The sequence below is a fragment of the Corvus hawaiiensis genome, chromosome 4 (assembly GCF_020740725.1).
Source record: "Corvus hawaiiensis isolate bCorHaw1 chromosome 4, bCorHaw1.pri.cur, whole genome shotgun sequence".
Classification (NCBI taxonomy): Eukaryota; Metazoa; Chordata; class Aves; order Passeriformes; family Corvidae; genus Corvus; species Corvus hawaiiensis.
This window is the reverse complement of record NC_063216.1, coordinates 25637668-25657896: the sequence shown is the minus strand read 5'-3', so window position 1 is coordinate 25657896 and position 20229 is coordinate 25637668. Positions and strand designations below refer to the sequence as shown.

At 41.7% G+C, this 20229-nt stretch overlaps 1 protein-coding gene across 13 annotated transcripts; it reads right to left on the bottom strand.

Annotated features, from left to right (window-relative positions):
• Window positions 1-424: 424 nt before the first annotated feature.
• On the bottom strand, window positions 425-15516 carry TCP11L2 (t-complex 11 like 2). Of its 13 annotated transcripts, none has more exons than XM_048301398.1 (11): window positions 15185-15516; window positions 12342-12466; window positions 10206-10379; window positions 8822-8957; window positions 8464-8584; window positions 7532-7752; window positions 6504-6640; window positions 5322-5509; window positions 3794-3975; window positions 2892-3061; window positions 425-2324 (listed from the first exon to the last, which is right to left on the bottom strand). In XM_048301398.1, exons 3-11 carry the CDS (start codon window positions 10339-10341, stop codon window positions 2080-2082), a joined length of 1536 nt encoding a protein of 511 aa, XP_048157355.1. In that variant the 5' UTR covers window positions 10342-10379; window positions 12342-12466; window positions 15185-15516; the 3' UTR covers window positions 425-2079. The 13 variants fall into 13 exon arrangements, with proteins under 13 accessions (XP_048157355.1, XP_048157343.1, XP_048157349.1 ...); XM_048301386.1 differs by having other exon boundaries at window positions 2892-3064; window positions 15185-15514; XM_048301392.1 differs by having other exon boundaries at window positions 2892-3064; window positions 12342-12463; window positions 15185-15514.
• Window positions 15517-20229: the final 4713 nt, after the last annotated feature.

Here is a 20229-nt window from a genome sequence, read left to right as displayed (position 1 = left end):
CTGAGGATTTACTGGTAAAAACTAGTATGACAGTTTCCCCAGTTAATTAAAAAGCTGTAGTTTGATATTTATTTGTACAATAGAATGTATATAAAATATTACAATAAAAAGTTCATAATCATGTTAGCAATCACCTTCAAATGTTCATAAAATCCTCTTTTGCCTGAAGCTCAAAATCATGTAGGTATTTCTAATGATGTAGCAAATCACTAAGATTCATTCCCCCTACCTGCTTTTGAAATGCATTCTCTTAATGATTTAGGACTGCCTACCAAAATTCCATATTCATCTGAGCAAGCCTGGCTTACCTAGTGGCACAGTTATCATAGTCTAAGAGTTCCTTTCCCTCACGTTTTCCAGGAAACAGTTCCCTTTATAGTATGTGTTCATCTTGATTTTGTGCAATGTTTTTACAAGGGATAGAACAGAAGTGCACTAGAGAAATTTCTCTAAAAAGGCATTTTGAAGAGAGTTTTCCTTAACATGTACATGTGACCAAAGTCCTTGGACACTGAAGAACAACTGAATAGAAGTCATTTCCCTTGCTATAAATGGTATAGAATCCTGTAGAAATGGACTACAAAACCACAGTGCTAATAATGCCCAGGTTTTTTTAGACCTTTATGATAGACACAGTAATGTACATAAAGAATTTGTGTGACACATTAAGCTTTTACAGGTTATTTTTGTCTCTTCATAAAAAATAGATTGTAATATAAAATATTAAAAACAAGCTCTAACTTGTACCACACTGAGATTTTCTATATATGACATCTTAAAAGGAGTATTATATGGTAATATATTAAAATATCACTTTCAAGTAAATTATTCAATTTCATAGACAAGAACATGTCTATAATATGTACTCCAGCACTATGTAATCCCAGTAATCTGAAATATGCAAAATAAAGCCTGTGTAAACTTAAAAAAGTTCACTTCCACATTTCTCAATTTCAATCCTATTCATTTTCTGTATGCAAGATTCCCAATGCCTTAAATGGGGACTAAGTATTGGGGCCCAGTCCAAAGGAATTTGAGGAAAACAGGAGCATTTCTCACAGACTCCATGAAAAAGTGAAATCTAATCACATTTTCAAAACCAACTAATTGCTTGGGTTCTTGCTTTCAGGCCTAAGAATATCTTGTGAAAACCTTACATTCTGTTGGATGAGGGCATGAAAGGGGTACTTGTTCTGTGGTACACTGTAAGGTTAGTCTTAAGTGCTTTTGGGAATAAAGGTTAGAAAGACCTAACTTAAAAATACTTAACACCCACCCATTAAGATCAAAGATCAGTACATACACGTATTAAAGATCTGTATGACCTCCACTGAATAAACAAAATGTTTATAAACATTATATACAGAAATTTACTCCACCACCCCCCCAGACATCATGTTTCTTAGGTGTTTATTGTTAATCTCAATTACAGTTGAGAAGTTCTGAATGATTCCTACTTGAAGTGGTGAATGCTGCTTCTGTAACTGCTATCCTGCAAACAGCTTATAACACTGGCATTCCTTAATGTAACAGAGGCAAAGTTCTGGCTCCAGTAATTGCAGGAGTACCCAAATTTGGCCTAGGATGAACCTGGGTTTGGTTACTAAAGCAGTTATGCTATACTTTTTTCTTCAAAGTATTTTCAGAAACGTAATTGTTGTCTGGGATGTTACTCTACAAAAATACAATGTTAAGCATAGTGCATTTTATCTACAGTTGCTTTGTCATTTTGTAATATGCATTGCTATATGTAAATATATTTGAGTTGAAAAATAACATTGTTTTGATGGTGGCAAAACAGTAAGTACATTGCCAGCTCTTTGCCACTGCGAGTCATAATAAATGTTTGCTATTGAAATTAATAATTTGCTGGCTATTACATGTGACAATCCATTAGACAAATATTTTTCTATTAAAATACATATATATGACCTTCACATTAATTTCTTTACAGTGAATTTCAGAAACAATCTGTATAGATTTTACAAGACCTTTTTCCATCAACAGTCACTGGAGTAGGCTGTTCTTAGTGGCGTGACTTCCTCACTGTCTTGGAAGATTAAAAAAAGGGTACATTTTTTAATTGCTAGATGTTTCTGCTTCTGTTTTCTCCACTGCTGCCTCAGGAAAAAGCAGTCTTCTAAGTATGTTTGCATAGAATGGCCCATACACTTTTTTATTGAAGTTTACAATGCTTGCATACTGAGATCCAAGCAACTCCATCTCTGTCTGAATCACAGAAAGGCCTCCTGGCATAGTAGGCATACACTTCTGAGAACTGGGAAGAGCAAGCAAGCTTCTCATGAAGAGCTGGATTCGTTTGTCTGAAATGGAATATAAAGCATGCTCAGAACAAATGTAAACCCAAGATGAAGCCATAGTCACTTTGTAAGCACCCTGCACATCAGCACAGCAAAAAATCCAAAAATGTAAGCAGTAGCTCTTTCCCAAGATTGTGTTGGGATGGCAAACAATACTATAAGCTTCTTAAATTTGGCTACTGCAAGGTGGACACAGCATAAACCCACTGCAACAAGTTACATTTACTAATATGAAGTAGACTCAAAGTAAAAAAAACCAAAACCAAACAAACCCCACTAGGTTTAAACCCAGAACGGACACAAAGGAGACTGAATAGCACTCCTTTTTCTAAATTCTTCTCCAAAATACTAGGCTGCCTAGGCTTGTCTCTACAGGCACTTTTAGAATTATTTCTAGCTGTGACTAACCATGCTCTAAGTAAACAACATTTCCTTAGGTTTAGTTGAGCCAGTATTTTACTGCAGTTAGAGCATGCTTTTAGAAGATAATCAGACAGCCTATTAAGCTTGCTAGAAGTAAATTTATAAATAGACACATACAATATGACAATTATGTAGTATCTTACTAACCAATCAAAGAACAGACAGGATTATTCTTCTCAACAATATGAGCGATTTGACCCATTAAATTACTCTGCATTTCTTCACTAAGAGTGGGAAGACCTCTTTCACTTAGAGACTTGTTCACTGTGCTGCAAATCTGGATACCAATAGCATTCAGAGCCTCCTTCAAATCAAAACTTCTGGAAGAAACAAAAAAGCATTAAATTCTGCAGTTTCTGTAGCATAGCTTGTAAAGTCTCTCACTTGTCTCCTTTCCCTTTTATTTTCAACCTGGTCTCTGCAATGAGAGAATTTTGAAGTTTTCATCTTTTGCTGCAGATTTATGTAAATCTACAGATACAAGAAAATCTCTATGTGGAAGGTAAAAGAAGGACCTAATTGTGATTCAAATGGGAAAAGTAATTTCAAGTGTGCAGCAGTGACACCAGTTCACTTTATCCTTGTGCCTAGGTGTTTTCCTGGGCTACGTGCATAGCATTTCACAAGAAAAAGCAGAGTGGAAAACTCTTTTAAAAGAGAGTCACATACATCAGACTTGCTTGTAGTACAAGCAGCCAAAGAAATAGGCAGCCAAGTAACTTGGAACTACCTACAACAAGTTTGAAGCAACTGGCAAGATAATTTAGTGAATGTATTGTCACAGTCTTTCCAGCACTGGAGTGTATGAATGAAGTTTACTGGTAGGCTCCAAAATCTGCACACTGATATTGAGATGAGATTTTATTAAAATTTAGCTTTGAAAACACATGTCTAACATATAGTGGCCTTGTATTATAAAGGGAATATATAGATTAAAATTTGGTATCTTCCTATTAGTAACAAGCACTGGCTATGACACTAGAATTGCTTCCAACTGTTTCCTCTCAAGAAAAATAAGGGTAAAAAAAAAGTAAAAAAAAAGGCCTTACTTCTTGTTCATGCCTTCAAGAAGAGGAAGGGAGATCCTTTTCAGATGGTCAGCAAAATCAGGCAAATCTACAATTGCTGCACCCACCATGTTGTTTGTTATGAGAGAAACACAAGCTATGATTTTTAATTGATTGAGCTTTTCTCTCAACTCCTGAAGACGAACTTCATCTGTTATTAGAGTCTAGAATTGAAACAATAATACTAGTTTAGGAATAAGGAAGGAGAGATACAGGAAAAGGACAGGTCTAGGATATAGTTATGAAGCATTACTATTTGTAATCACAAATACACAAAGCCAGAACAGACAGCAACTGAAATACCCTAAATATGTATAGCATGAAGTGGCATTACGGTACAAGTTACAGAAGTAAGCCTGTGGTGGGAAGGAAAGCAATGAGGAAACTGAGGACATTGCATCTCACTCCTCATCACTGCTGACAAATCTGCAACCAACAATTCAGCCCATGACATGGAATGCTCAGAGGACCCAGAGAACATTGTAATGACCAGATTACAGACAGAATAGCCTTCTGGATTTGGCTGTCTTTTGAAAAAATTCCAAGATTTGTAACTGATGGATAATGATGAACAATTCTGTTTGACAACCACCAGTTCAACCAACAGAGCAGGTTCTGCAAGTGATACATAACCCGCTCCAGGCAAAAAGCCAGCTGATCATACCAAGAACATAAGTAACTCCCACAGCAAAATGTAGCTGGAGTTAATTTTAGGTTAGAAAGAGTTCATCCTGAGCAGCACAGCGGCATTAACATCCAACAATTTCATAGTACTAGATCCACCAGAGGATACCTGGGTGTGGTTCTTATTCAAAACTGTTCGCAGAAAGCTAAGAAAGTGGTTTCCCTTCTGTCCACTGACTGAGAATACCAAGAGCCATCCCCATGTATTTAGCAAATTCTCTGCCAGGCCACCCTATGTGTAGCTAAGGCCCTCCCTGGAAATGCAAATTTTAGCCCTGACCGATGGCAAATTTCACAGTGGCTTTATGGAAAGTTGCAGAGGTCGGTAATCAGGAGGTGGAGGGAAAAACTGAACGCTGATTCTTGAAGGAATAGTTTACATGCACTGAGAAAGGCTAAATACCTACTTTAGAGGCCTTCAAGCTTTTACTGATTCTGTTCTAAAGAGTGATCCCACCAATTCCTGCTGCTGTTAGGGAAACAGGATGCTACAATCAGTTCTTTTAAAGATACAGAAAGCCAAGTACTGTCAGTACAAGGCCCAGCCTTTGACCACAGCCAAGGCTGCTCTTAGGGTGGAGCTGGTGAGCTATGATTGGAAAGAGGGAAAACGACCTTTATCTTGTTCTTTTCTGGTTGTTGACTTGCCCATCTCGAATTTCAGAAGCTGGACTAGAATATAATCTCCAAATTTCAAATTTACTGTGCAGTAATTTATGGAGTGCAAGAGAATATTCACTTACTGTCATCAATAGCAGGATTAGTATATCACACCAATGATTTCATATAGCTGGTAATCTGAAGACACCAAAATGTAACTTCTTACCTCTGGAATTGTTTTGCAATAATCCCATTGTAACAGTTTCAAGTAGCCATTGTTTAGCACCAGTGTAGGACTAATAATTGGTTTCGAACTACTATCAGCACCAGGGGATGATGAAGACTCATCAGAAACAGATGACAATTCATCTTCTATCGATTCCTTTATCCATTCTGTTGTGAGATTCAGGGCACCTAAGCATTGCAAATAGCACAGATTTACTGCATGCCTTCATCAAAATAAGCACTACCTTGAGAAAAAGGTTGTATACCTAAGAGAATTCAACCTCTGAAGACTTAAACATAATGGACAGCTGAGTCTGACACTTTAATTCCCTCATTCACTTTCTTCCACTGATCACCTTGAAATTCTACCTAGTTTGTACAAACCCAGCCACAAATTGTTAGACTTCAGACAAGATTTTTAGGTAAAAAAAGCCTCAAAGTTTGAGTTCCCAAAGAATTGTTTTCCCTTTTTCAGAGAGGCCACTCATCAGCTGGGGCATAAGACTGAAAAGTAGAGGTGAAGGAAGATTAAAACATTTGATTTGTTGTAGTAGAGGTTTTCTCAGGCTCCATATATGAACACTGCAGGCCCCATCAGTGGTTCAGGGCTCCCATTTTAGAAGCCCCTGCTCTAGATGTTAGCAAGCTTACTTATTCTTTTTGGAGGATGTATTTCTGAAGACTATTTAACCACATTAAACAAAAATCTGTAATAGTGCATCAAGTTGACTTTGCGCCATCTAAGAAATTTTTTTCAGAGCCTGCCTTTTGTTTATTAAAACATTGATCTTACCACTTCTACCTTTCAGGCACACTAACTGTTTTTACATGTTTACTTCACACTAACAACAGAACTGTTGCACACACAAGAGAGAAAAGTCTCATCTTATGTAGGGCTTCTGCATCCAGACAGCAAGAGTCACCACTTGTTTGTCTTTCAGACACCAACCAATTTGGTAAATGTAAGTTTGTCTGAAAATGCCCCAGACAGACAAACTAGACAGCAAGTTAAGCAATCATCCAGTGATAGCTTGCTTATCAAAAAACTTTTCCATTCTTTAGATACAGACAAGAAATTGAAGTTTTCCTCTAAGTTAACTGCAACTTACAGATTTTTCAAAGCACACATTTAAATAGCCTTTTTTTAAAGAGAAGTTTAAATTAAAAATAGCATGGTACATACCTGGTGTTTCTTCAAGAATTTCCTGGAATTTTGTTCTTTCATAGTCCACCAAGTTATGCCAGAGGTATGGTCTAAGGCTTTTAATTGTGTAATTTGCCATATCCACTTTCATCAGGTCCAAAACATGGAATATTTGTCTGAAAAGAGAAATTTAAAATTTTCCAGTTTAATTTATTCTATTGATTTTCACCAACACATGTGAAGTACATGTACATTATCACTTTAATTTCAATTCTGGGAGAAGTGAACTCCTTCACTGGTATCTCAGAGTAACAGATACGTCACCTATCATCTGGAATTCTTGAAGGTGTTTATAAGGCTTGGTCTAAGTTAGGAAGAACAGGACTAAGGTAGCATCACTAAATGCTACAGCCCTGTAACAGTCAATTTTTCAAGAACTACATGAATTGGTACATTTCAGCCTAAATGAACAGATATTAACTTTTTGGTCACTGATTGCATTAAGAGAAACAATCCTTCTGACCTAGTTGCTTTGATCCCTGCGTATGAACGAACAGTAGAACAACCACCATTTACTATTAATACTTCAGTGTACCTAAGGAGCACTGTTTTCTGCCCTGTTGTGCAGATGTTTTGCTCAAGTTCAAGTAATAAGATCTTAACTAAAGTGCTTTTAAATCCAAAGTTCGGCCTTCCAGAAGAAGCATGCAATTAACTATTCAAGAAGGAACAGTACAAGTCTGCTGCTTACACTTTGTAAGAATGAACAAGACAGAAAAAGGTTTCTGAAAGAGATTGTTGCAAAAGTTGTTGTCTTAGATATTCAGAGCTGCCTGGTTCCATCTAGGTATCCTACCCATTTCATTACAAAGATACACAATCTGGCCAGTGTGTCAGAGCTCTTTCCCTTTAATGCTTCAGTAAGGTTTCCTATAGTTTGAGAACAGGTGTTATGCAAACTGACACAATTTTAGACTTCCTTTCCTTTACCACTCCCCCTCTTCTACTGCTCAATACACTTTCAGAGGAGAGTTTTTTTTCTCTAAAAACCACACTCAAATACCAACCTCAGTAACGCTACAATATTGTCAGTTGCTTTTAACTGTTTTATATCATTGTCTCTTATTGGAGCACATAACTTTCCCATAGTGTTGATGATATAGTTAGCTAGCCCAGGAATATCAACAGCATTGTGTTCTGCCTGCTGCCTTATAAGATCCGTATCTAGAACTTCGCAGATTTGATTGCGAATCCTGTTTGCTCCAGGAGTCAGGAAGGAAAGAAGAATCTAAATTAGAGAGGGGGAAAAAAAGGAAAAGCTTATCAATAAAAACCAAACCACTTAGTAAACACACTTGAGTGAATTGTCATGTATATAGCTGACAGATTATAACCAGACATTTTAAGACTGAACATTATCAAAGGTAGTGGGAAAAAAAGGACTGTTTGAAAAAAACCCAAACCAGTACAGTTCTGCAAAAATGCTCAAAGCCATTTGTAAAACAAAAAGCAAGTCAACAACTAGACTCCTTCAAAAGGGAGGCTACCCTGTAAAACAAACATTTACTAACTTAAAGTTCTGAAAGACTTACTATTGTGCCAGGATTGAAGGTTTGTATGCTCACCTGTGCGATAATCAAACAGTGAAGTCTAAGTAGGCAGGTGCAGTCATGTTTATACTCCTGTTCATGCCCTAAGCTCACACTGTGGTTCTGTAAACAGGCTAGTAGAGATGTGAAGCGTTGGGAAAAGAGATTACTTTCAACTCATCACTATGCAGCTGAGTGAACATGCCACTGTGTGTTTGTGGCCATATTACTGGTTAATATAAATATACTACAAACAGACATCTATTTTCAGTTCTGAATAATCATGGCTTCATATTATAAAAGGAAGAACTAGAAGGTGTTGGCTCAACTAAGTTAAGCAGACCCTTCAGTGAACTAAGGGACTCTCAGAGCTAAGCTGACAAAACAATACAGAGAAGGAAGAACATTACCTCCCTAATTTCCTCAAAGAGCTTGATAGCATGTTCATATTCTGGAGGATCTTCATTCAGTTCAGATTCCAAATGATCCCAAAATGCCTTGTGTACAATTTGTTTCACTGTGCCTGCAAAGCTGTGGGGTAAGTCAATTAGATACAAAAAAGACTCCCAACTGGCTTTCATCCTTGTAACCACTTTAGATGAGACTGATCACTTGTTGGGAAACACACCTCCCCATATATTATGCCCTGCAACCACATCTTTCTTTGGTGCTGGATCATCAGCTCCCAAAACACGGTCTAGACTGCTCCATTCATTTCTCCTCTCTTTCCAACACCAGTGCTGTTTTTTGCAAAATTCAGGCTCTTACCTGTTTTGTGGGTAGTCTTCATGTTTTATGCAAAAATTTGCATTTACAGCAATTTCATGAGCTAGAGTCCAGTTTGACAGATTTCTTGTAGCTGCCATCAGTTCATCAAATGTGATAGCCTTGGGAGGGCTTGCTGCTGGAACAAACAAGATCAATTAAAGCCAAATATCTATAGCTGATAAGTGCAATTGAAAATACTACCCTAGAAAATTTACTGCTTGCTAATTGGACTCTAGTACTCTGAAAGAAACAACCCAAGATTACCAAGTCTTTATATCTTCTTAAAACACTAACTCAGGAAACTCCCAGCTTATCAGGGGTGTGTGTGTTTGTGGGGAAATACCACACAAGCCTCAAAACAGTTTGAGGAGCATTTTCATATTTCTGCATCTGAACGAAGATATCTTTTTTCCTTTCAAAGAGGATCTTGCATTCCACAGATTTCCTACTAAATGTTCTGTCAAAGCCATCCAACCAGAAGCATGAGCAGTAAGAGATACCAGATGTCCATTATAATTCCGAGCACATGATGGCTATATTGCCTGTTGAGAAGGTTCTGAAGCTATTGACTTGAAAACCCCCCCACTCATGATCAGCAGATCTTTCATCTGCTGTGGAATGTAAGTTATACTCATTTTTCTATGAGTTAGTAGTAACAATAAAACAAACTCTACATTGGAAAACAAAAGCAAATTCCCAAAGTTTCTAAATCCTCAAATTCTATCATTTAATTTAGTATTTGGAAGACTGGTAACAAAGAAAGACAAAGAGCCAGCTGCCAACTGCAGCTCCACTAACAAGCTTATTTTAATGTAGGACTTCATTTGCATAGATGTAAGAAGTATGCACGGTCTGCAAATGCTTACAGACACACATGAACCACATTTTAACCAAGGTTTTATTTATCATTGTTCAAATTATCTTCCTTGTGCAAATGTGTGTTTTCTGTTTGATTCTAATATTTATGAAAGAAAAATGTGAATTCAAGATTAATTACATGTAACTTGATATAGTATTACAAATCTGTAAGTTACAGAATTAATTATTTTTAAGTGCAGGGATCAAACAGAAGAAATCCACCCTTTGCACAAAAGCATATCTGGTTGAGTGGGAAGCTGCTACCAATGTCAAGGTTAGGAAGACCATGGTGACACACTTTTCTTACGCTTTCTGAAGGGAAGGAGTGCACAGGGAGACCCCCATGGATACAGCTGCTGCTGGTGTTCCACACACAGGAGATGCACTGCTTCACAGCAGAGTGATCTCTCTTAATACTCTTAAACAGATTCAGAATCCCAGGTTCTACCCATGACAGCAAAGAGAAACAAGGTAAGTTAGCCTTATTGGGCCATGCACAATGCAGGTAAGGCTGAAATAGGCTTACAGGCTGGGGAGCTGGGCTTGCTTGAAGAATCACTGTTAAAGCTCTGCCTGGAATATTCCAAGTCACTGGAAGAAGCTGTGCTTTCCGAGAGGCGTGAAGAATCTGAGTCACTGTTCTGGTCATCATTGAGAGGCATTCTGATTCCCTTTACCTTGTTTACACAGTAAACAAGACCTGGAAAGGCAAACACAATTCCCGTAAAACCAGCACTTACGTCTTTTGTTTGTTTCTCAAAAGTCAGCTACTGATCATCATGTTGTGAATGAAGACCAAGTAGTTGCCTTTCCTAAAGGGAAAAGCAAAGGAAAGGATCTGGCTTGACAGGCAGAATCATATCATTATCAACAAACTATACCTTTTCTGTAAGAAAGCTTTGTACCTTCAGCTGTTTCATACCTTAATGATTATGTTGGAAACAGTCACTAAATTGGTTATAGTTTAAAAAATGAAAGACTACCCACATGAACCCCTGAAGCTGCTTGTTGCAAGAATTTTGGTCGTTTTCAACATCCATAAAGGCATCTCATGATGTTACCATCCCCCACCCAACTTCACCAAGCAGCGGTGTTTAGCAATGAGTTTCCTTCCACAAACAGGCTGCACCAAGTGTAATGACTGTGAAGCAAACACAGAAGTTGCAGGGGCAGAACAGGCAAGTAATTCAGAATATTACATTTCTGACAGGGTGTAGCTGACAGTCTGGCCTGCTGCTTTAGCTGGGTTTGTGCTCAGAATCAGATCAATGGCACAGACCCAAAAACTACTCCTCCTAGGGGTGAAGGTGGATAGGTTTTCTGGTTTGAGTCGAAGGGCAACTCTGAGCCTCCAAGATTCTATTTAGTACAGACAACAACCTCCACTGAGAAGTGCTGTGCTTCATAGTGTTTCTAGGTAAAGAAACTGCCTCCCAGGCAGATAATCTGCAATGGCAGAAAACGCGGACAGCTGCACAGTGTGATACAGATGATTAACAACTGCATGACAGGAAGTGAAAAATATGTGCATAATAGTATTAAAATGAGAAGCTGGAAGTCAGCTACAATTACTACCAAAGGAATTTGGCCCAGATACCAAAAGTAGCTGTCTATCTCTGATTATGGCCATGAAGAGACATAGCCAGCAATGGTTTCCATCAGCAAATTTAACTAATACAACTTCATTTACGATTAAGCCACACCAACCTCAGTAGGCAGGGAATACCACACTTTGCAACTGCTGAACTTGGAAAAAAGCCACTTTTGGCAATAAAAGGATGATCTTTGTCTGTACGTATGTAAATCAACATATCATGGGGTCCTGGGATAGACTAAAAGTAGTGAAAATGAAGATTTCTTTATGCTGGCACCTAGTTACAGCTTAAAGCATTTGATTTTTGGGTACCAACTCATCCTGAATAGGCCTTTATAACTTGATGAGCCACTACACCAATGAGCACTCCCCTGTTAATTGAGATGATTAACATTTCTTAAGTGTATGTTTACTCTTCCTCCTCTCCTAAGAGGAAAGAGGATGCACTTGAGCACCTTATTATTTATGTCATACTTTATGCTGGGGTTTTTTTGTGAAAAGAATTGGTCATATTAGCAAGAACACAGCTAACAGTTTATCACTTTACTGGAGAAGCCAGTAACAGACACCTGACTAGACCATAGAAGTCATGCATTCAAGACTTGCAGCATTACCTGTGATCCTGAGCATCGTAACTCTATTTGAACAGCAATTTTATAACTTCTAACAAGCAAATATTTAAAACAGTATTGACTAAGCAAGACAGAGTTGCAAGAGAACCTAAAAAACCCAAAACACAGAGATATTTTGGCTTGGAAATTGTATTTAAGTTACAATTAGAAATGAGTCACTAGTTAATGCTAGAGAAGAGACAAACTATTTCTTCAATTAAAATCTGTGTTACAGATCTCAAAGTTAATGCTGATTAGAAACTAGTTGTGACCAACAAGTTGTAGAACATACTCGAGGTTCTTCATGTTGAACTGCTCACTTAAATACAGTAACACTGTACAGAGCCCACGAAGTTTTTATTACCCTCCAACTAATTTTTTTGATCAGTATCAGAACACTGTATTTCCAGGCTTTAATCTTGTGTAACACCTCTTTATTTACATACAAATAACTAACCTCCAAAAGATTAATGTTGCAGCATGTGGTCCATCGAAGGATTTGATTAACGTCGTTAGCAGTGTAGTGGCCCAGAGCCTTGCAAATTGCTTGCTGAGTAGGAGCACTTCAAGGTGTGTCTACTACTGCGGTTCAGGTGTTAAGAACATGGAAGAAGGTAAATGACCATTAAAAACCCCAATATTCTCACACAATTTACACATCATTTTATGAACTTCCTCTTACCTCAAGGTATGATAATGTTAATAAATATTCAGGTTTGCAAGGTGCTCCTGAGAGAAGCACTAAACCAGCCATGAAGGCAAGCCAGCACCGCCATTCTCCACCCCAATCTTGACTTTCAAGAAGATCAAGGGGTTAAGGTACAATTAAAAGTCTATATACATCGAGTCCTTAAGCGCTAGTCCCAGCAAAGGATCTTTTGGCAACAAATACTTGCATTTCAAAGACGCCCATGACATTTTGATGTATCAAGACCACACCTGCTCCTACAATACAGGCACACATACAGACAGCAGAGCTGTCAGTAGAGTGCTTCAGAAGGCTTCATTTAGGCAAGAAGTTTCAACATTGCAACAGGAGATGACACACAAAAAACCACTGCAATCTTTTGCCACACTAAATACATTTCCTAGTAGAATGCTTCAAACACAATGGGAAGCAAGAATGGGTGTACTCTGCGGATTCAGAACATTATTGCTAAATTCTAAGTTTAAAAGATAAACACATCAAACTAAACAAACATGAATATACAAGCAGAACCTGCAGGTGCCATCTAAAACACTTAGGCAAAAGCACAGTCATTGAGCATATGAAAGGTAAGAACAAACCAAAAATGGCATTTCTAATTAGTTACAATAGACAACCAAGTCACTTAGTCCTTGCTTTATGGCATACACTGGAAGAGCTGATTTTCCTTACACTTGTGTAGACAGCACAGAAGTTCCCATTAATAACTAATGGCCAAGTTCATACAGAACTTTAAATTAGTATAACGGCCACATAAAAATATTTCAAAAAGCCCTTTAGCCTTGCAAGAACTCTTTGTAACTCACCATCTTGGATAAACAATATCATCTTGTTATTTTTTTATTTGCTCATTACTTATTACATATTAGTCTTTTGTTTTAATACACAGATTAATATCCAAACTGTTCTATTAAAGGGTCAGCCTGGGGTTACAACCGGCTTTACTCTGCTTCATTAAAGACTACCCACGTTTACATTTATATTAGGTTGGACACCATCACAGAGGGCTTCATCCCACCATTTACCTTCTTTCAATCAGTACTATTTGTAGGGTTTTTTAAGGATAAACTCTATGGGAGACCAAGCAAAAAGTATCTTCTAAATGTACCATCCCCAAGATTCTAGCTAATTTAACAATGAGGAAATAAATTCTCATGTTTCTGCTATTTAGACAGTTGGGGGTTATTCTTCTTAGTAAAAAGAAAATAAATACAAAACTGTAGATGCTTAGAGGCATCTTGCTCTTAATCGATTACCACAACACCCAACTCAATTCTTCATTTAGAACTTATCAAGACGGCAAGATCAGGTTAGTTTTAGAAGACACAAACACACTTTCCATTTCTGAAGATTTGCTTTAGAAGTTATTTTACGAAGCACCTGAGGGGGAGGAGAGAGTAAGAGAGTTTCAGTTTGTTGGGTTTTTTTCTTTAGATACCATCTTCAAGGAAAGGTTTTCCACAGCCCTGGAAGTGTGCATGGACACAGAAACTTATGAGTGCTCTGTCCAGTTTTACCACTATGAAGGTCTTAACTTTGTTTATTCTGCTGGGCTTACATTCTTACTATCTTCAAGCTGGCACCGACTGAATCTCATTTGGTCTCGAGTTTCGCTTTCAGTGACTCCACCTCTGCCAGCACTCACAACACGAGAACAGAAAAGAGCCTTTGTTAAAGAGTTACTTGCATTTCCTCCCGCCTCATTTTTCACAGCTTACAGTCGACATTTCTCCCCTTTAGCTTGCTAGTTGCACGGCTGTTCCCTTTGAACAGACACTTCTCTTGGTGAGGGCTGAAACAGTGTATCGGCCAGAGTGAGATGCGGCCCAGTGCCCGCAGCGCTGCCGCGGCAGTGACCCCCGCCCGGACAGGTCGGTGATGGGACGAGGGGCTGCGGCCCCCGAAGCGAGCCCGGGGCCGCCCTGCCCGCTCCCCTCCCCCGCGGGGGGAGCGACACCGAGGGGAGCCGGCGGCTCCTCCTCTTCCTCCATCTGTTTCGCTGTCTGTCTCCTCCTCCGGCCCCATGTTTTGAACAGTTAGCAAAGGCAGGAGTTTGGCACTCGCCGACCAAAACAAACACCGTTTCCAAGGACAGGCCCGGGGGGAGGGAGGCCGGGGGAGAAGCAAGAAGGGAACGTTCCCTGTCAGCCCCAGAGAAGGCGAGCCCGGGCACCCGCCCCTCAGCGCCCCGGCCCCCATTCGCCGGGGAGGCGTCGGGGTGCCCCTACCCTGCTGACCGGGGCTGCAGCGGGGGGACCCTGAGGCTGCGCCCGTCGAGGCGGATCGTCCCGGCGGACACTAAGGGATGGCAAAAGCCCAGGAGAAACAGGGCAAAGGGAGCACTACGGACCCACCGCAGGAACTGCGAAACCCACCTGCTGCAGTAGGTGCCCCACCGGGGCAGCAGATTGACGGGCCAGTCCGCTACCTCCCTGTCACCCGCACCACACAGGACTGTGGCAGCCCCCGAGACAGCGCTGACCCGGACTCACCCCGCGGCTCATCGCCCGTGCGTGCCCGGACACCCCGCCGCGTGTCACCACCGCGGGCCGGTCGGCGCAGCCCTGCCCTGCTGTCCCCAGCCGGTCACTCACCGCTGCCCCTCGCCGTCCTGCACAGCGCTCACCAGGGCCGCACACAGATTTCCCCCCCAGGCTTTAAAGACCCAGCCCGGACTATTAGTGTCTTCCTCGGGCACGTCCATCTCTGACGGTGGAGGGGGGGAGGGCCATCATCTTCTCCTGCCTGCCAGCAGCGAGTTATCCGAGGCTCTTGGGCCAGCCTCCGCTTATCGCCGTAGAAGCTGCACACATCTTCTCATTCTGCCCGCGACCGAGCACTAAGAGTTGAGAAATATGTGGCGACACGGGGAGACGCTCCGGCGGACTCCCCCGCGCTGGCAATGGGCCGTGCCGGCGTGCGGGGGGTAGGCCGGGGGACGGGCTGGGTGGTGTTTACGGAAGGGCCCCGTCCGTCCGGGCTGGCACCGCCCCCGCCCCGCCCCCGGGCCGCCTCAGGGACGGGAACACCGGCCCCGCGGAGCCGGGGAGTGGGTGGGAGATGCTTGTGCACCGCAGGGCACGGGGTAGCGCTTCAGGTCATGTGTGCCCGCCTTTGTGCACTGCGCTGCAAAGGGAGCTTTAAATATGTTCCTGCCTTGGTTCCCTTACTCTCTCGATGGGGGTAGTGAGGCGCCCTTCCACGCATCATCTTGGCCCCCCACTGCCACCCCTGCCACCTCAGCTTCAGGGAAGCCACGGGATCGTGCCGAGTTTAGTCACTCGTCTCGCTCATGGCTGTGGTGTCCGGAGGCCGGCTGAGCGCCCACTGAGGAACGCAGCATAGGGCAGTGCAGCACTATCATTATAAATGTTTTGCTTATTGCTGTATTGAGCTCATGCACTGGGCAGCTTCACGCACCCACTGGGCCAGCAGTACGTGTCAGGGCCATCATCTCTTCCTGTCACAGGAGCTACGTGCCATCACTGCCTCAGCCACCAGGAAGCACGGAGGGCGAAACACCGGCAGTCATCTCTGAGACAAGAGCTCACTAACGCCAGCTTTGCCGGTCGTGCAGACAGCTCTCCTTCCTGCATATAACCTTTAGCACACGTGGTGAACTACCCAGAAGAGGTGTTGTATTCGGGTAGACCAAAGCCCACTGTAGGTCCCGTTAACCTCTGCTACAAAATCAAGGGCTCGAAGCAGGGAACGGAGTTTGGCTAGGCAAGTGCCAAGTGCCCGGCTGGAGAGCAAGTGCTTGCTTGCAGGGATACAGAGCACCTGTCAGCCCTGCCGCTCTGAGCCCGGCCTTCAGAGACGTTAAATGGGATTAAGTCCAACAGCCTAATCCAATAGCTTCTATAAAGAAGACAATGTTTTAAATAACTCTATTTGTACCTCTTTGTCCCACTTTGTGCATGTCACATGGCAATCACAGTCTGAATGAGGCTCAAAAGTGCTTTGGAGAAGACTGTGATGATATGCAGATAGGCTGCTTTATACAGAACTGTTATCACTTCCAAGGACATTATTTATTATTATTTTTACATCCATTTTTGCTTAGATGCCATCTGAAATATGGGGAAAACATAAATTCTTGCTGTAATGGCTGCTGGTGCTTTTTATTATTAACCAGCTAAAACTGCACAAAGAGTACTTGCAGAAACACCAAGGCTAGTGACTCAGGGTCCATTTTGTGTCTGTGTGGACTGTCAATTGTGGAAACCCGTGCTGCTCAGTGGCCTGGCTTTCACAGGGAGGGAAAGAGGTGCCTCAGCCTCACCAAGTAAAGTCGCTTCTAAATACTGATATGAAAGATGACTTCAGGGGGAAAGTATCTCAGGGATATCACCTAAATCATGGAGTAAGAGATGGGATTCCAGAAAGGGATGGCTTTAAAACAATTTTTTTTCAGCTATAGCAGTGTCCTTCTCTCACAAGCACACCAGCTGTTTCGGAGTCCATACTTAAGTGCATGGCTTGCTCTATCTATCTACCTTATCAGAGATGTACATCTGTATGTATAGCTGAAGCACCAAGGACATGCTTTGAGATTCTGGTCCAAAAGCCAAGAATAAGTTAGACTGAGTACTGCAGTACTCAGCACTTAACCTCCTTTTTGGTTTCAATTCTTTCCTGATCCAGAGGCACTGAAGCTATAGGCCACTATATGGATCTTGAAGTAGATTACCTACTAGAGAGATTTTCTCCACTGAGAAATGCCACTCATTTCTCATTTCCTGGATGTCCCCAATGTCAGCCAGAAAAATAGTTGTACAGCCTTTAAATTTGTTCTGCTCAATTAAGAAGATCAATGTCCTTGTGTCTTTTATAACACGTGCATGTATGTCCTGGATTTGGCTGGGATAGAGTTAACTTTTTTCCTAGTAGCTGGTGGATGTCAAAAGCTGGTGGATTTGGGCTGAAAACTGTTGATAACACAGGGATGCTTTAGTTACTGGTGAGTGGTGCTTATGCTGAGTCAAGGCCTTTTCTGCCTCTCACCCCACCTCAGCAGACAGGAGGAAGGTGCACAAGAAGTTGGGAGAGGACACAGCCAGGAGAGCTGACCCCACTGACCTGAGGAATATTCCATACCATATGGTGTCATGGTCAGCAAAAAAACTGCTGGAAGGTTGGTGTTGGGGCACAGCTTGGGGACTGGCTGGCCATCAGTCAGTTGCTGGTGAGCAATTGTTTTCATTTGCATCACTTGTCTTTCTTGGGTTTTATTTACCTCTCTTTGTTATTTTCATTTTTATTACAATTTAATATTATTTTAATTTGTTTCAATTATTAAACTGCTTTTATCTCAAGCCCACAAGTTTTCTCACTTTTACCCTTCTGATTCTCTCCCTTATCCCACTGGGGACATGGCGGGTGAGAGAGAGCAGCTGTGTGGTGCTTAGTTCCTGGATGGAGTTCAACCACAACAAAGGTACACATTTGGAATTTTGACTAGTGTCTCAAGTCGACTTTAACTCTTGGCCTTTCACTACAGAAGCACTGTTAACTGAAATGAAGCACTAGTTCGTGCTCAGTCTTTGCAGCAGGTTGGTTCGTAACCTTCCTTACTGTTACCAGGAAAACTGGGAAAGACAGTAAAGCCTACAACTGATGCTCTGCTTTATCCAGCCAGGCAGCTACTGAGTGGATGTGTAGCTGCATTTGACCCTGCCGGTCAGAAATGTCCCAGTACATGGCTAACTCATGGTTAGTGTGGGAGGAGAGAGAAAGGGAAAGGCATGCTATAGTTTATGCCAGGCCCAAGACAACTAAGTTGAGAACATGGGAGTCACAAGACATTTTTCCCTAATCCTAATAACTGAGCCAGGCAGACTGGCTTTAGCTAACAGATGGATGTTAAGACTCTGGGTTGACTGAGATCATCAGGCCCAGATTTGATAATAGGCTCAAGGGCAAGACAAAAAGACTACAAGGCAGGTGTAAGGACGCTTTCTCAGCTTGTTCTTCTGTGGAGTTTCCTGTATTCCAAGGAAAAATAAGTCTTGTGAGAGGCAAACTGGGTTGCTACTTCTCCCCACTGAAGTATTTGTCTTCAAATTCACACAAAGGCAAAGCAGAATATTGACACTGCTGAGAGAAAATGGTACATCAGTAGCTTCCCCAACCACACCAGTCTGCAATGTCTAGTGATTTTACCACCTCAGCAAATTCCTAATGCACGCTCCCCTCAGCACTAGTAATTGGTCTTTCTGTACAAAGGAAATAAAGAGTTTGACCCACTGTGTCAAATACAAAAAAAACCTATTTGTAGAATGGTACTCTTGGTCAGAAATAGCTTGAATTGCTTCCATGGTGAGAAAAAGCTTTAGGTAGTACATTGCTAACATTTTCCTTGTCACTACCAAGCGAAAGAAGGAGAAATAGTATGACAGTTACCTATGCTGCCTTACTCCCTGAAACAGATTTACATCCCTTGATACTTAACATTGATGATCCTCTTGACTGTTCTCTCTGGTGAAGTCCATATGGCTCAGCTCTTATAGTAAACTCTGAAGTAAACAGCTTCAGAGCTAAAATCCTGGGTCTTAGGGTACTGCTACAAATCCTAGCCTTTCTAGGCCCTTTCTAAATAGAAATCTGATACCTCCTTCTCATAAAGTGTGAGAAAACTAGGGCTGTGGCTAGATCTTCACTGTGGAAACTGCTATTTTAGCTTTCCCAGGGTGTTTTGTTTGCTGCTGAAGATTTTTACTCTCATGGTATTGAGGAAGACAAATGATTCTGAGGGTTCCTCACCTGTTTTAGTGCAAGCCCCCTCACACCAGCTTCAGCCACTTCTGGGATGTATTTAAGACAACCTCCTGACCCCGTGCAAGCTCTCTGTTACTAGTTAGGGTCAGAGCAGTAAGTTCTGTTGTGGTGCCCATAACCTGCAGTCACTTCAACATCCTCTCAAGTCTGTGCATTTGACGGAATTGTGCTGACAAAATGCCTGAGACAATTCACTATAAATTCTCCTCTTATCACCTATTCTAGTAGTCACTCACTAGAACACCATGTATAGACCAAACAGTTCAGTTCATCCTAAGCCTTGGCAGAGGTGGAACTGTATTTGCCAGGCTGACATCAGGGCCTGTGATCCTGATAACTTTTAAGATTCACTGTTTCTACATAATTCTCAACCTAAAATTTATTTTTATATGTAATCTATATATATGTAAAAGAAGAACAAACAGTAATCAAAGGGAAGACCAAGAAAAGAAAACGTCTTCCAAGACAGCACTTAGTTTAATTTATTGCTGTAATCAAATAGAGGAACAGATACATTCAGCGCCCCAAGCTCCAGCTGGAGCCCACGGCACAGGGAAAGGCCTGCTCAGCCTTTCCTTTCCTGTCCTGTGCTGGGACTCGCTCCGTGGTGAAGATGAAGGCAGCGGGCTCGTGTCGGCGTGGTGAGGCAAAGGAGCATGCTCGGAGCGGAAAGGCTCCGCGGGCAGACTCGGTGCTGAGCTCCCGGTCTCTCCGTCTCGGACGAAGCCGTCCGTAACCTGACAGGGGCTTGCCTGGAGCCAGAAGCGCTCCTGCCAGCCAGGGCAGCAGCTGTTGGGTCCCCCGGGACCAGCCCGATGCCAAGTCAATGCTTTACACGCACTACAAACGGGGTGAAGAG